This window comes from Podarcis muralis, chromosome 18, assembly GCF_964188315.1.
Source record: "Podarcis muralis chromosome 18, rPodMur119.hap1.1, whole genome shotgun sequence".
Taxonomy (NCBI): Eukaryota; Metazoa; Chordata; class Lepidosauria; order Squamata; family Lacertidae; genus Podarcis; species Podarcis muralis.
Genome location: NC_135672.1, coordinates 8,660,449 through 8,675,407, shown reverse-complemented (window position 1 = coordinate 8,675,407; position 14,959 = coordinate 8,660,449). Strand labels below are relative to the sequence as shown.

Genomic DNA, 14,959 nt, shown 5'->3' with positions numbered 1-14,959 from the left:
ATACTGTAAAATTAATGAATGTTAGAATGATGTTGGATTGAAATTAAGTGGTTTCTAGCTAACGGTATAAAAGAATACGAAAAAATGGTTTTTTTATAAGTAAAGATTTAATGTTATAATAATTTAAGATTAAAGACCTGGGTAGAATAAAGAGGGAAAGAAACTGCTGAGCTAATAAATTGAACTGGAATACAAAAAAGGGAGGTACGAGGAGGTCCGGGAAACAAGTAAATGAAAAATAATGTGATGAAAAGATTGATTGTTTTTAACTATTTTTATTTTGTATTTTTTCTTTTTCTATTTTGTAATGTAAAAACCCTAATAAAGATTTTATATATATAAAAAAAAGGATTGGGTTCTGCGGAGAAAATGGAATCTTCCTCCAAAGGGAAAGCCACCATGCAGGAAGCATTCAGATAACCAGTTACCGTATTTTTCGCTCTATAAGACGCACCCGACCATAAGACGCACCTAGTTTTAGAGGAGGAAAACAAGAAAAAAATATATTCTGAATCTGCACGGCGCTTCTCCAGCAAAGCGGGAGGAGAAACGGAAGGGGCTCCATTTCTCCTCCCGCTTCGCTGAAGGGGCGCTGTGCAGCTCTCCCTCTCTGCGCAGCGCCTCTCCAGTGAAGCGAAGCGTTCCTCCCGTTGCCCTGAAGAGGCTTCGCGCGGCTGTCCCAGAAGTCAGAACAGCAAGAGGGATCGCTGCTTTCGCTGCGCAGCTCTCCCTCTTGCTGTTCTGGCTTCAGCGCTAGCTGCGCAGCCTGCAATTCGCTCCATAAGACGCACGCACATTTCCCCTTACTTTTTAGGAGGGGGAAAATGCGTCTTATACAGCTGAAAATACGGTAAGTCGTATCTCACTGTGGCCGTGTTCTTTCAAATTCAGAAGAAAGCAAAATGGTAAACAGACCCTGTGGAACGCCCTCCCATTAGATGTCAAAGAGATAAATAATTACCTGATATTCAGAAGACATCTTAAGGCAGCCCTGTTCAGGGAAGTTTTTAATATGTAATGCTGTACTGTTTTTAACACTGATTGGGAGCCGCCCAGAGTGGCTGGGGAAACTCAGCCAGATGGGCGGGGTATAAATAATATATTATTATTATTATTATTATAACTAGCAGAAAATAAAACAATGGAACAAAGGAATAAAAGGGGCTGCAACATCCATTCATCCAGCCCTCCTTCCTCCATAGATTTACACTGGTCCAAAACAGTACTTGCACCCCACATTTTCCTAGTTGGGCAACTCACAAGTTCCAGCGGGATCCCTCTTTTCACTACACATTCTCAGAAATCAACTCTGCGGCTTCACTGGACCACAGACCGAGAAATGTGCGTCAGAGGTGCTGTAGCCTTGATTGTATAGGACGCTAATGAAGCAAGCTGAAGTCTCACAGGCAAGGCACAGTTTTCCAACCTCTGACTTGTCCTCTGCTTGCTTCAGGACAGCCTCAAACAGTTATTCAGGAATAATTAATACAGGTCAGTTACCCGCCCCTTGTATATTTCCAATCAGTGCTATTAAAACAGATATTCATATTCTTTCTAATTTATACTAATGCAAAGACTGAGGATTCTGCAATAACGATTGCAAGTGCAGGATTACCTAGGCTCTCCTCTGGCCTAGGGTATCTTTCCCCTACTTCTGTTCTCTGCTACAGATGCAACGTATCAAATAATTAGAAGTCATACATCCAACCTGCTACTACTGCATCCCTGAAAGATGACTGCCCTGTCTGAGAGCCAGTGTGGTGTAGTGGTTAAGAGCGGTAGTCTCGTAATCTGGGGAACCGGGTTCGCGTCTCTGCTCCTCCACCTGCAGCTGCTGGGTGACCTTGGGCCAGTCACACTTCTCTGAAGTCTCTCAGCCCCACTCACCTCACAGAGTGTTTTTTGTGGGGGAGGAAGGGAAAGGAGAATGTTAGCCGCTTTGAGACTCCTTAAAGGGAGTGAAAGGCGGGATATCAAATCCAAACTCTTCTTCTTCTTCTACTTCAACACCTCCAGTGACAGAGAGCCCACCACCTCCTAAAGCAGCCTGGCCCATTCTTGAATAGCCTTGACTAGTGGAGGTTTGCATAGTTTACCTGAGACCCAATTCTCTGTGATTTCCAGCCATTAGTTCAACTCAACCATAATACAATACTGAAGCCAAAGGGAATACCGTATTTTTCGCTCTATAAGACGCACCAGACCACAAGGCGCACCTAGTTTTTGGAGGAGGAAAACAAGGGAAAAAAATATTCTGAATTTCAGAAGCCAGAACAGCAAGAGGGATCGCTGTGCAGCGAAAGCAGCAATCCCTCTTGCTGTTCTGGCTTCTGGGATAGCTGCGCAGCTTGCATTCGCTCCATAAAACGCGCACACATTTCCCCTTACTTTTTAGGAGGGGAAAAGTGAGTCTTCTAGAGCAAAAAATACGGTATATATAGTGTGCACATAATTCTATGCCTCTTCGGAGGGCTTTAGCGTCTCTGCAGAATGGGAACGACGAAAGATTCTAGACCTCATCATTTTGGAAGGACATTCCCACACTCTTCCCAAGCGACTCACCTTTGACCCATGGGGTGGTTTGGTCTTTTTCGGATCAGAGAAGGCAGAGAGCGGTATTGTGGGTAACATGGGGTAGTCAGGACTTGGCCTGGACACTGTTTCAGCACCTTCTGGCATGACCACCACCTAAGGAGAGACAACTTGGATATTAATGCTGTTCCACACCTTTGTGCCAGCAAATTCCAGAAATCCCTTATCCGGTCATTTTCTTTTTTAAAAAAATAATAATTTTATTTATTTTTATTTTTTTATAATATTTTTTATTGCGTTTCTTTTCATAGTTTTGTACATTTCAAATTATACAGAAAGACCAAATGCAAGAAACATTTTTTTGGTTTTTGTTTTTTTTTTTAACATTGGACTTCCCCACACCTTCCAAAGCTGCGTTCTTTGTAATAACATTATCAGCAATTTGTTACCTTATTTCAAACCTTGTTACAACTTTCAATTATTATGTCTCCAATAATTTTATTAAGTACAAATTAGAAAACATACATATTCAGAACAAAAGAAAATACAAAAAAAAGGAAATACATCTAACCAAGGAAAAAGAATTCGAGAATATTTTGTCTCTTATCATATTTACAGTTACTTATACCTCTATAAAATGCTATTCACAATAAAGCAGTGAAATGAAAGATATCAGAAAAAAGAAAAAAAGAACAAAGAAAGAATAAAGAAGTAAAAGAAAAAGATCATAAGTGAAAATTTTTAAAAGTAGGTAAGTACTCACAATACATAGCCGTTTCCCATCTATATTTCTATTCAATTGTATAATTTCATCTTGTCCTTATCTACCTTAGTTTTTTTTAAAAAAAGACTTCCACCGTTTACCTCACACGTTTTTAATAATCTGTTCGTCAGAACCTCTGTTCTTCATATTTTCCAGTCATTTTATCATATTATCCAGTCATTTTCTCTGCACCACACAACAAACCTCTATCACCCTCACCCTGTTTCCCAGCCTAGAAATACAGTGGTGCCTCGCAAGACGAAATTAATTCGTTCCGCGAGTTTTGTCGTCTTGCGATTTTTGTCGTCTTGCGAAGCACGGTGTCGGGAAAGTTTTGGAAAAGCTTCAAAAATCACCAAAGTCTTCAAAAACCTCAAAAAAAGGCTACCACACCGCGTGCTATGAGTTGCTCCTCGAAGTCAAGTCGCAACTGTATTAACGGTGTTAAGAAAAAGGAAACAAACTTGCAAGACGTTTCCGTCTTGCGAAGCGAGCCCATAGGGAAAATTGTCTTGCGAAGCAGCTCAAAAAACAAAAAACCCTTTCGTCTTGCGAGTTTTTTGTCTTGCGAGGCATTCGTCTTGCGAGGTACCACTGTAAAGAGCGTAACAGCACTTCACAAAACCCATTCGGCTATGAGCTTTTGGCTAGATTGATCCAAAGAACAGCAAAGAGTCATGACACTGAGCGTGCAAAGACCAGGGTGCATCTTGTCTTGGCTACTCACCCCACCAGCCCTGATTAGTTTCCGGCGGAATTCCTTGGTGGGGTTGTTGAAGGTCAGCTTCTCGCAGCGCAGGTGGTTGACGGGCGGATTCCCCTCCAGGTTCAAGAAGAGATCGTAGGTGAAGCAAACTTTCTTCGGTTCCTCCTGAAAGCAAAGGAGGAAAAGCCTCATGAAGGGGTTTTAACAGCTATATATACCAACGCAGGGAGATGCCTTATATTGAGTCAGACATTTGGCACTTCTAGCTCAGGGTTGCCTATACAGTGGTACCTCGGGTTAAATACTTAATTCGTTCCAGAGGTCTGTACTTAACCTGAAACTGTTCTTAACCTGAAGCACCACTTTAGCTAATGGGGCCTCCCGCTGCTGCTGCGCCACCGGAGCACGATTTCTGTTCTCATCCTGAAGCAAAGTTCTTAACCTGAAGCACTATTTCTGGGTTAGCGGAGTCTGTAACCTGAAGCGTATGTAACCTGAGGTACCACTGTACCGACATTCAGCAATGTCTAGGCAACACGACCATGACCATGTACATACACATGATGTATGTATAACAATAAACCATAACAAGTCCAAAATGATCTTTGTCTCTGAAATCTTTAAACAAAGCGAGGTACCAGACTTTGTAAGATGAAAGACAAGCTGTGAAGCTTTGTGTATTCAGCAAATATGATGTCCAATACTGAACAGTGATTCCGGATATCGACTACTGTTTTGTAGAATTCTTCGTCAGTGTGGTGGGAGGATACAGAATTGCTTCATAAACCCATCTGATTTCGAATGAATGTATGTAAATGAAAATATCAAATGCTGTGGAACAGTGCTCATGTAATAATGTAGTCGCTGTTCAGTACTGGACATCATATTTGCTGAATACACAAAGCTTTACAGCTTGTCTTTTATCATACAAAGTCTGGTGCCTTGCTTCATTTAAAGATTTTCAGAGACTTTGAGACTGAAGATTATTTTGTACTTGTTATGGTTTAAAGGAATTCTATAAAGATTGTCTATTGCATATGTACATGGTCATCGTGTTGCCTAGACATTGCTGACATTCTCTTTGCCACACAGGGGTTTGTTTGGTTACTTATTGCTATACCGACATTCAGACATGGCTCTCTTTTCACCCCGGTCCCTGCGATGGCTTCGAACAATACTGAAACACACTAGGAAGATAGGCAACAAACGCAGAACAGAACACAGCAGACATAGAGGGCAACCCAGCTGAAACTTCAAACACAGGCAGGCTTGTATGGAAACAGCCTATCCTGGGCCCAAAAGCTTTCGGCTGCGTGGGTCAAAATGTGCACTCTGACGTGTACCTTCCAGGCACAGAGGTGGGCAGGGAGGATCCCGGAGGACTGGCAAGAACACAGCTCCATTCCGCAGGTTCCAGTTAGCAGCCGGACTGCAGTACTCTGAGCCGAAAGGTTTTCCAGAAGGGCATTAGGGGCAGCCCTCACGGCAATCAGGCCTGGACTTTTATCTCATCATGGATAACGGTGCAAAGATCAGGTACCAACCGAAGTCAGAGGAAGGTTACATATTCTAAGGTGCTGGTTTGGGGCCAACACAATCTATACACTGTTCTACCTGCTTTTAAAACAGGCACCCCCAAACTCAGCCCTCCAGATGTTTTGGGACTACAATTCCCATCATCCCTGACCACTGGTCCTGTTAGCTAGGGATGATGGGTAGCCCCAAAACATCCGGAGGGCTGAGTCTGGGGATGCCTGTTTTAAAATCTGAATACCAAGGCAGGGATCCCAACTTTTTTGGGCCCGGGACACATTTGGAATTCTAATAATCTGTTGTGGGCACCGCAGAATATCTATTTAGCAGAAGAAAAACAGGCAATGCTCAGAACCAGCCCCCACAAAGTCAAAATGCCAACACTTAAGTTACACGGCACATCGCTTCAGTGGCTCTATGCTGCAAAGTGATTGATACATTTGTTTAAGAAATGAAACAAACAAAAAAAACTGAACACTCCCATCAACAAAAACTAATTTAATTTAATTAAAAAAAAAAAGAATTTGGGAGGGTGTCTTGGGAGGTGTCTGAAGCTGCTGTCACGCCCACGAGCAGCGCACTGGAGACCTCCCCACAAAGAGATGCAGAGATGTGAAAGACAAGGAGCATCAAGAGGCAGACCAGGGAGGTCCTTTGCATATCTGGAAGTCCCATGATACATCAGCGCATGATGATGAGCATGAAATGCACAAACCGCCTCATTGCTTAGAAACGAGCAGGTTAAATGATAACTGGACCTGGATAAAAACTTGGGTTGGGCCAATGCGGTTCAGCTACATTGCTGCAGGGGCTGGCCAGCCCGCCGAGTTTGCCGTGTGTTTTAAGGGAACGCAAGAAGGGAGCCCGGGGGCGGCAAGGAGGAGAGATTGAAAGGATACCTTGTTTTTGAAGTGGACTTCAATGGGCATAATGAAGCCAGCATAGCCCGACTCCTCCACTTTATAAGGAGGTTCTTTGCAAACTGAGAAGGAAAGAAGAAATTAAGTATTAAAACTTCAGGGCTGTTGGATCGCAGAAGAAACATACAGGTTAGCTAGCTTCTATGCTATGTAGCCTCAGGCAAGCTTCTCTTTCTTTGCCAATCTGAGCATCTCCACACCTACCTAGAGAATGGGGATAGCAACACACATAGCAATTACAGGTCTGTTGTAAGGATTACAAGATCATGTTTGTGAAACACTTCAGAGTGATACACTACTGGAAACAATAACCTATTACAGGAACATAGGAAGCTGCCTTGGACCTTGGTATCTTGTTGGACCTCTGGCCCACCTAGTTCAGTACTGTCTACACGGGCCGGCAGCAGCTCTCCAGGGTTTCAGACAGGGGTCTCTCGCAGTCCAATATGGAGATGGTGATAACGCATCAAGCATAGCGTCCTTGTGTTAGGCCAGGGGCCAGCAAACTTTTTCAGGAGGGGGCCGGCCCACTGTCCCTCCGACCTTGTGGGGGGCCGGACTATATTTTGAAAAAATAAATGAACAAATTCCTATGCCCCACAAATAACCCAGAGATGCATTTTCAATAGAAGCACACATTCTGTCCTTGTAAAAATATGCTGATTCCTGGACCGTCCGCGGGCTGGATTTAGAAGGTGATTGGGCCGGATCCAGCCCCCGGGCCTTAGATTGCCTACCCACGTGTTAGGCCAACAATTGTTCTCACTCAAGGAGCAGGACTGCAGTGAGAAAGGAGCCATTCACTTCTGGCCTGCAGGTACTTCTAGCTTGCCAAGAGTTCAGGCATTTGTCAAAACCTGTGAATTCTGTGGGCTGCTAAATCTAGCTAAATCCTACTTGGAGCACAGTCACTGAAATGAATGGACCCAAACAGGCCATGTACATCCTTTCAATAGACTTACTCTGAGTACGACCAGCGCTGGATAAGACCCTGCATATGTGGATGGGTGGTGCAGGGATTCTCAAGCAAGCCACGCACCCCAAAGCCCTCCCATGAACAGCCGACAACAACCCCTGTGCTGACTGGGGAAGGTCTACAAGGGGTTTCTACTCCTGTTCATCTGATGAAGAGCAGGGTACCCTTCACTGTTCTGTGGCTGAGGATTCCCCAACCACAAGAGGCATTTTGGTTGTGTTCAAGCAAACACAAGGAGAAGCCCCGGCAGATTCCATTCAACATGGAGGTTGTCAGGGACTGAGCATATCTTGGTGTTAGCAGTGGGGTATTGGGGGGGATGAGGGCAGGGCTTGCATGTGTACTCTGTCCCCAATGGGAGCGCTTGTGTGCTTTGAAGTATGGCAGAACACACCTACAGAGAAAGCCACCGTATTTTTTGCTCTAGAAGACTCACTTTTCCCCTCCTAAAAAGTAAGGGGAAATGTGTGTGCGTCTTATGGAGCGAATGCAGGCTGCGCAGTATCCCAGAAGCCAGAACAGCAAGAGGGATCGCTGCTTTCACTGCGCAGCGATCCCTCTTGCTGTTCTGGCTTCTGAGATTCAGAATATTTGTTTTCTTGTTTTCCTCCTCCAAAAACTAGGTGCGCCTTGTGCGCTTACAGAGCGAAAAATACGGCACACACGCATGAACTCACCACGTTTCGGTTTAGGGAAGCTCTGATGCAACCGGAAGACCACCCTCTCCACAAAGTGCTGGATCTCGAATTGTTCTGGGCCTCGCACAAACACCATCCAGTCATGGGTGAATCCCTCGGTGGTGGGCTTCTTCCGTAGCTGGGCGCGGTGCCCCAGCTCCAACTTCACCTGGACCGTGCACTAGGGAGGCAAAGGGAGTTACGGAATGAGGAAGGAGACAGGCAACATCTAGGAATGTCAAAGTCGAAGCAGCAGCGACAAGAATACGGTACCCCTGATACGGTATGCCTCACGGTGAAAGGTTGAATGCTGCCTCAGAGCACAGGACTATGGATGGAAGTTACAGGAGAACAGAGTTCTGTTGAACAGTGGGAGCTTCTTGATGGAAGAGTTTGACAACAGGACCATTGGCCTTAATGGAGGTCTTCCAGTGGAAGCTGCACCTCTGGGGGATGCAAGAGGCCGGACTTGGTCACGTCTGCGAAACCTTTGACCCTCTGTATGTTGCTTGAACAGCCACTTCTGTCATCACTGGCTATTGGTTAAGGCGGCTGGGGCTGACAGGCGTTATAGCGTAGCAACATCCTGAGGACCAAGGGTGTCCTACGCCTGAACTAGATGGTCTGAAAGTCACCCACCAATTCTAGGATTGAATGCAGATATGGATAAGGTGCATATCCAAAGGTGTTTGGAACTAGCCAGCATCTCCTCTCCCCCCCAAAAAGAACGGGTCCCTTGAGCTCCCACTGCAAGTAGTCAAAAGAGCAGCATTGGACAGGGGCACATGCTGGACATGCACATAGCTGTCAACTTTCAGATTCGAAAATAAGGGATCAGCAGCCTCACCTGTCCCGGGGACAGTCTACACGATATCTAGCAATCCAGGATAGCAGCGCTGGAATAAGGGAATTTCCCGCAAAAGAAGGGAAGGTTGACAGCTACGGACATGCACCCGAAACATGTGCATCTTGCAGTGCGCAGATACTTTGGGGGCATTAACACACACACGTGATGGCAAAACATGAGGCACTGACATATTTATTTTACTTTCAGAAGACTTTCTCTCTCCTGTTACTGGCTTCATAGTGCAGACCTCTCACTCAACACCCTATAGTGCTCGAGTGCTGTCCTGCTTCCGTATCAGTCATGCTGAGCGCCCTCAACCGAAACACAAGCACCCAACAAGGTCTGTGGCAGAGCAGGGAAGTGAACCTGGGTCACTTCCTAGTAAGGAAACCCCAAAAAATATGTAAGAAGGAAGGGCAAAGGTTGGTCTTGTTGTATTGTTGAAATCCAGTCCCTGAGAATGGAAGGGCTAATATTTGTGCAGGTCTCAACAAATCTGGGCTCCCCTTGGTAACCTGCTCTTGTCAAGATGCTCTCCTTAAAGGGGATAAGCGTATTCTGACATGATATGAGCTCAAGGGCGAGCCCAGGTGTGTGTGTGAGCCCCTTGCCTTCCTCCACAGCCGAAGATAGGAATGGAAACTAACCCCCAAGGCAGCTAAGCTTCATATATTCAGCAGGGAGCTCTCTCATGGCTCTCCCAAGCATCTTCCATGTTCAACACCACACCAGGGACAGTCCTTGCATTACTTCCAGCTTCCATGCTTCTTAAGTTGGCCTGGCATCACAGAGAGTCCTCATGTTTCTCCAGGGACACAAGAAAGGAAGAGACTCTCCTTTCGTGCTTGTGCCAGAAGAAAAAAATGTATTTACCAGTGGATCCTTGTATATGTGCAGTGATGCATCCAGAACATCAGTGTGTGTTTCAGAGAGGTCGCATAAATGTACATAAATATGAACATTATTTGAAGAGTGCAAACAGGGGGATGTCCTGGTTGCCATTACGGCAGTGGCTCCCAAACCTTTACTCGCCATGGACCACTTGAAAACTGCTGGGGGTCTTGGCGAATCACTTAATGTTTTTCTTTCCTACTGTAGCAATTACAATGTGCTGCATGATTTTTAATCGTATTTCTAATTGTTTCTTTTATTTCTTTTTCTTTTATGGTATTATGAGCTGCATTCTACAAAATACAAACTGTAATGCAATAGAATACAAATATAAGCAATAAAACTGCAGCTAAAATCAATACGATTTATTGCAGAAATGCCACAGACCACATGAATGAAATCTGTGGGCCGCAGACCAGAGTTTGAGTACCGCTCTAGGTGACACAGACATGGTTATTGTTTGGTAACTCCACAAGTAACTTGCATGTGTGGATGGGCTGTTGCAGATAAAACATTGCAAGGAGAATTCCTCGCATCTCCTCAAAACACAGGGCTTTTGCAGTGGAGTCTATTCACCTTTCAGCTACCAGTGATTCAGGAGGCAAGAAATCAAGAATGAATCGGACCTCTATGTCTGGGAACTGCTGACACACACAGCCTTCGAGGAGATATGAAAAATGGGCCTCTGGTGTTAGAACTGTAATGACTACTTCACAGTTAAGATATCAAGTGGTGGAACAGCCATGTAGGAACCAGTTCATTGATAACCAAGAAGAGTAAGTCTGCCTCCTTATCTTACATCCAATATGCAAACTGTATCAAATATAAAGGTAAAGGTAAAGGTACCCCTGCCCGTACGGGCCAGTCTTGACAGACTCTCGGGTTGTGCGCCCATCTCACTCAAGGGGCCGGGGGCCAGCGCTGTCCGGAGACACTTCCGGGTCACGTGGCCAGCGTGACGAAGCTGCATCTGGCGAGCCAGAGCCGCACACAGAAACGCCGTTTACCTTCCCGCTAGTAAGCGGCCCCTATTTATCTACTTGCACCTGAGGGTGCTTTCGAATTGCTAGGTTGGCAGGCGCTGGGACCGAACAACAGGAGCGCACCCCGCCGCGGGGATTCGAACCGCCGACCTTTCAATCGGCAAGCTCTAGGCGCTGAGGCTTTTACCCACAGCGCCACCCGCGTCCCAAATATCAAATATACATTTATATCAAATGTATCAAATATACATTTATATAAACATCATGTACCCCTTGCTACATGCTACAAAACGTTTTAGATAAATTAGATACAGGCTTACATGAACACAGAAGTATTCACATGTAGCCAGCTGTATGTGCTTGTGTGTTTATATAATGTGTATTCAATATAATGCATATTTCAGCGTGTGTGTGGAACGTGCTGCCCATGTAGCCTGTGTTTGTTGATTTAAAGATATTCAAAAACATAAAATATAACATGTGTAAACAGACACACATGCCCATTCTTGCTGAATATAGACATATATGATACATACAGTAGTTGCTATCTAAATAACTGCATTTCAAATACACAAAGCTGTTCTTATAGCCAGGTATATACTGATACAAGGGACGCGGGTGGCACTGTGGGTAAAACCTCAGTGCCTAGGACTTGCCGATCGCATGGTCGGCGGTTCGAATCCCCGCGGCGGGGTGCGCTCCCGCTGCTCAGTCCCAGCGCCTGCCCACCTAGCAGTTCGAAAGCACCCCTAAGTGCAAGTAGATAAATAGGTACCGCTTTATAGCGGGAAGGTAAACGGCGTTTCCGTGTGCTGCGCTGGTGCTGGCTCGCCAGAGCAGCTTCGTCACGCTGGCCACGTGATCCGGAAGTGTCTTTGGACAGCGCTGGCTCCCGGCCTCTTAAGTGAGATGAGCGCACAACCCTAGAGTTGGACACGACTGGCCCGTACGGGCAGGGGTACCTTTACCTTTTTATATACTGATTCACATTAATGGTGATCCAGTATATAATCGGCTATATAGACAGGAGGTGGGTGCACATTATCAGCAAAGGCCTATCTGCGCAACATGGGCATGCAGGCCTAGGGGGAATGCTATGACTAAAAGCTGTGAAGGTCCTTGTTTGAACACTGCCTTTTGCCATGAACTCAAAAAGAGGTAGGGTTAGGGCCAGCCATGCCTTGGGCAACCTTGTGAAGTATGAAAACAATACTAGTAGGTCTACTGTACAAAGCTGCTGCATAGACTACAACAAGACAATACGTGCAAGCAAAGCTCTTTCCTCATCTTATTTTTGAGGTGTACATGCAGATATACATGCTAGTGTATATACACACAGAGATATGCTTACATGTACAGTGGATGCTCGGGTTGTCAATGTGATCCGTGCAGGAAGCACGTTCGCAACCTGCAGCGCCACGTCTGTGCATGTGCGGGTTGCAATTCGGTATTTCTGTGCATGTGCAAAGCGCAATTTAGCGCTTCGGCACATACGCAAGCGCCGAAACCTGGAAGTAACCCGTTCCGGTACTTCCGGGTTCGGTGCGGTGCGCAACCCGGAATTGCACAACCTGAAGCATCTGTACATGAAAGGGGAGGGGGCAGCTGTCTGCCCTCTTTCTCCATGCATCCTCCACCCCCACTGAGAAAGGGCCGGGCTCCAAGCTGTCAAAACTCCCCCAAGTCTCTCTCACTTACCCTAATTTTGAGTCGCAAGCTCCTCCCCTTCTCAGGGAGACACACCCACTTCCAAGAGTGGAAACACCTCTTTCCCCAGCTAATAGGATGGAGGGGTGAGCAAAGAACAGAACAATGGAGATCCACAAAACAGAACTGTGCCTTTGGGCAGCAGAACCAAACTCCACTCCCTCAGATATGGGCTGGGAAGGAGGAGGAGCCACTCATCTCCCCCAAGCAATCCAGTCCTTACTCTTTTTTTGGGGGGGGGGGCTCCCAGCCTTCGGATGGAGCAAAGCCACACCCCCTTCCTGGATCGTGGCAGATCCTCTTTCCATACTCTGGAGGAGAGGGGCCTGTTCCCTCCCCATTTCAGTAACTGGAGGAGGGAGCTACACTGTTGAGCAAATAATAATAATAATAATTTATTATTTGTACGCCGCCCATCTGGCTGGGTTTCCTCAACCACTCTGGGCGGCTTCCAACAAAACACTAAAATACAATAACCTATTAAATGTTAAAAGATTCCCTAAACAGGGCTGCCTTCAGATGTCTTCTAAAAATTTGGTAGTTATTTTTCTCTTTGACATCTGGTGGGAGGGTGCCACCCCCCAGAAGGCCCTCTGCCTGGTTCCCTGTAGCCTCACTTCTCGCAGGGATGGAACCGCCAGAAGGCCCTCGGCGCTGGACCTCAGTGTCCGGGCTGAACGATGGGGGTGGAGATGCTCCTTCAGGTATACTGGGCCGTTTAGGGCTTTCAAGCTACTGGGCCAAGGCAATTTAGGTCTTAATGTAGGTCTTTCAGGACCAGAGCTATATGGTCTCGGCGGCCGCTCCCGGTCACCAGTCTAGCTGCCGCGTTCTGGATTAGTTGTAGTTTCCGGGTCACCTTCAAAGGCAGCCCCATGTAGAGCGCATGGCAGTAGTCCAAGTGGGAGACAACCAGAGCATGCACCACTCTGGCCAGAGAGTCTACACTAATTGTGCTCGGAAACGTACGGAAATAATAATAATAATCATCCCTGCATCGCGAGGGCGGGTCAGACTAGATGACCCTGGTGGTCCCAACTCCACAAACCCAAGACTGACAAGCCACGCCCCTTTGGCAGCTGGCAGCCCACCCACGAGGCAGAGCCCCGCCCCCTTCCGTGTGTGTGTGTGATGGGAGGGGCGTAGCCACGAGGGTGAAAAAAAGCCAGCAGCAAGCCCCGCCCACCAAGGGGAGGAGCCAGGGCTCTGCGGCACCGTCGCGCCACGCCCCCTCTCCCCCTCAGGGCCGCCAAAGCCCCGCCCCCTTTCCGCCAGGCGGGGGGCGGGGCCTGCAAGGGCAGCCAATGCAGCCAAGCCACGCCCCCTCTTGTGGAGCGGGAGGGCGGGGCGAGAGCGGCCCCTCCCCCCCCGCTCGCCTCACCTGATTGTCCATGGCTGGGCCCGGCCTGCCCGCCCGCCTCTTTCTCTTCCCGTCCTGCTGGGCTTTTGGGCCTAGCCTGGCTTCCCCTCAGGGATGCGGCTTCCGCTGCTGCTCCGCCTCCTCCTCAGGCCGCCGCCGCCGCCTCATGGTTCGGGGCCTGCTGCGCCTCTCTCCCGCCGGCCTCGCCTCAGCCCTCCCCCCCCGCCCGCCACAGGCTCCTTTTCCTTTCCCTCCTGCGCTACAACCGCCGCCGCCGCCACGCCGGAACCGGAAACCCCTCCCCGCCACCGCCGCTCCGACAACGGGCAGCCGCCTCGGCCAATAGGGGCGCGGGATGGCCTGGGCCAATGGAGAGATGCCGATGGCGGGAGTGAGGGGGAGGAGGCGCGGACCAATGGGGAGGCGAGGCGGGTGTCGCGTCGCCAAGGAGACCGCGCGGAGGGAGAGCGCGAGCCGTTGCCCTGTAACGGACGCTCGGGAGGGAGGCGGGCCAGGCGGGGCGCTAGTCCTCATGGAGGTGGCGCTCGAGCGCCGCTTTAGGGACGCGAGGGATGGGGGGAGCGGGGAGGTTCAGCGCTTTATGCTTTATCTTCATGAATTTGGGTTATTTTATTTTCATTTATTTATTTATTTATTTATTTATTATTAATTTCGTGTGTGTGTGTGTGTGTGTATATATATATATATACACACAGTGGTACCTCAGGTTACATACGCTTCAGGTTACAGACTCCGCTAACCCAGAAATAGTGCTTCAGGTTAAGAACTTTGCTTCAGGATAAGAACTGAAATCGTGCTCTGGCGGCAGCAGGAGGCCCCATTAGCTAAAGTGGTGCTTCAGGTTAAGGATGGATCTCCAACTAAGTACTTAACCTGAGGTACCACTGTATTATTTTTATTATTAATAATTTCATTCATATATATATATATATATATATATGTGTGTGTGTGTGTGTGTGTACACACAAACACACACACAGTGCTACCTCGGGTTACAGACGCTTCAGGTTACACACTCCGCTAACCCAGAAATAGTGCTTCAG

The 14,959-nt window shown here is 47.4% G+C and overlaps 1 protein-coding gene across 1 annotated transcript in view; it reads right to left on the bottom strand.

Annotated features, from left to right (window-relative positions):
• Positions 1-14,109, bottom strand: part of MLLT1 (MLLT1 super elongation complex subunit) — a 31,017-nt gene extending 16,908 nt beyond the window's left edge. The window contains exons 1-5 of the mRNA XM_028713399.2: positions 13,917-14,109; positions 8,108-8,288; positions 6,434-6,516; positions 4,023-4,166; positions 2,563-2,688 (exon numbers count right to left, since the gene is read on the bottom strand). Of these exons, the coding sequence (XP_028569232.2) occupies positions 2,563-2,688; positions 4,023-4,166; positions 6,434-6,516; positions 8,108-8,288; positions 13,917-13,928 (546 nt within the window). The 5' untranslated portion in view covers positions 13,929-14,109. The remainder of the gene's footprint in view (positions 1-2,562; positions 2,689-4,022; positions 4,167-6,433; positions 6,517-8,107; positions 8,289-13,916) is intronic.
• Between the last annotated feature and the right edge of the window lie 850 nt (positions 14,110-14,959).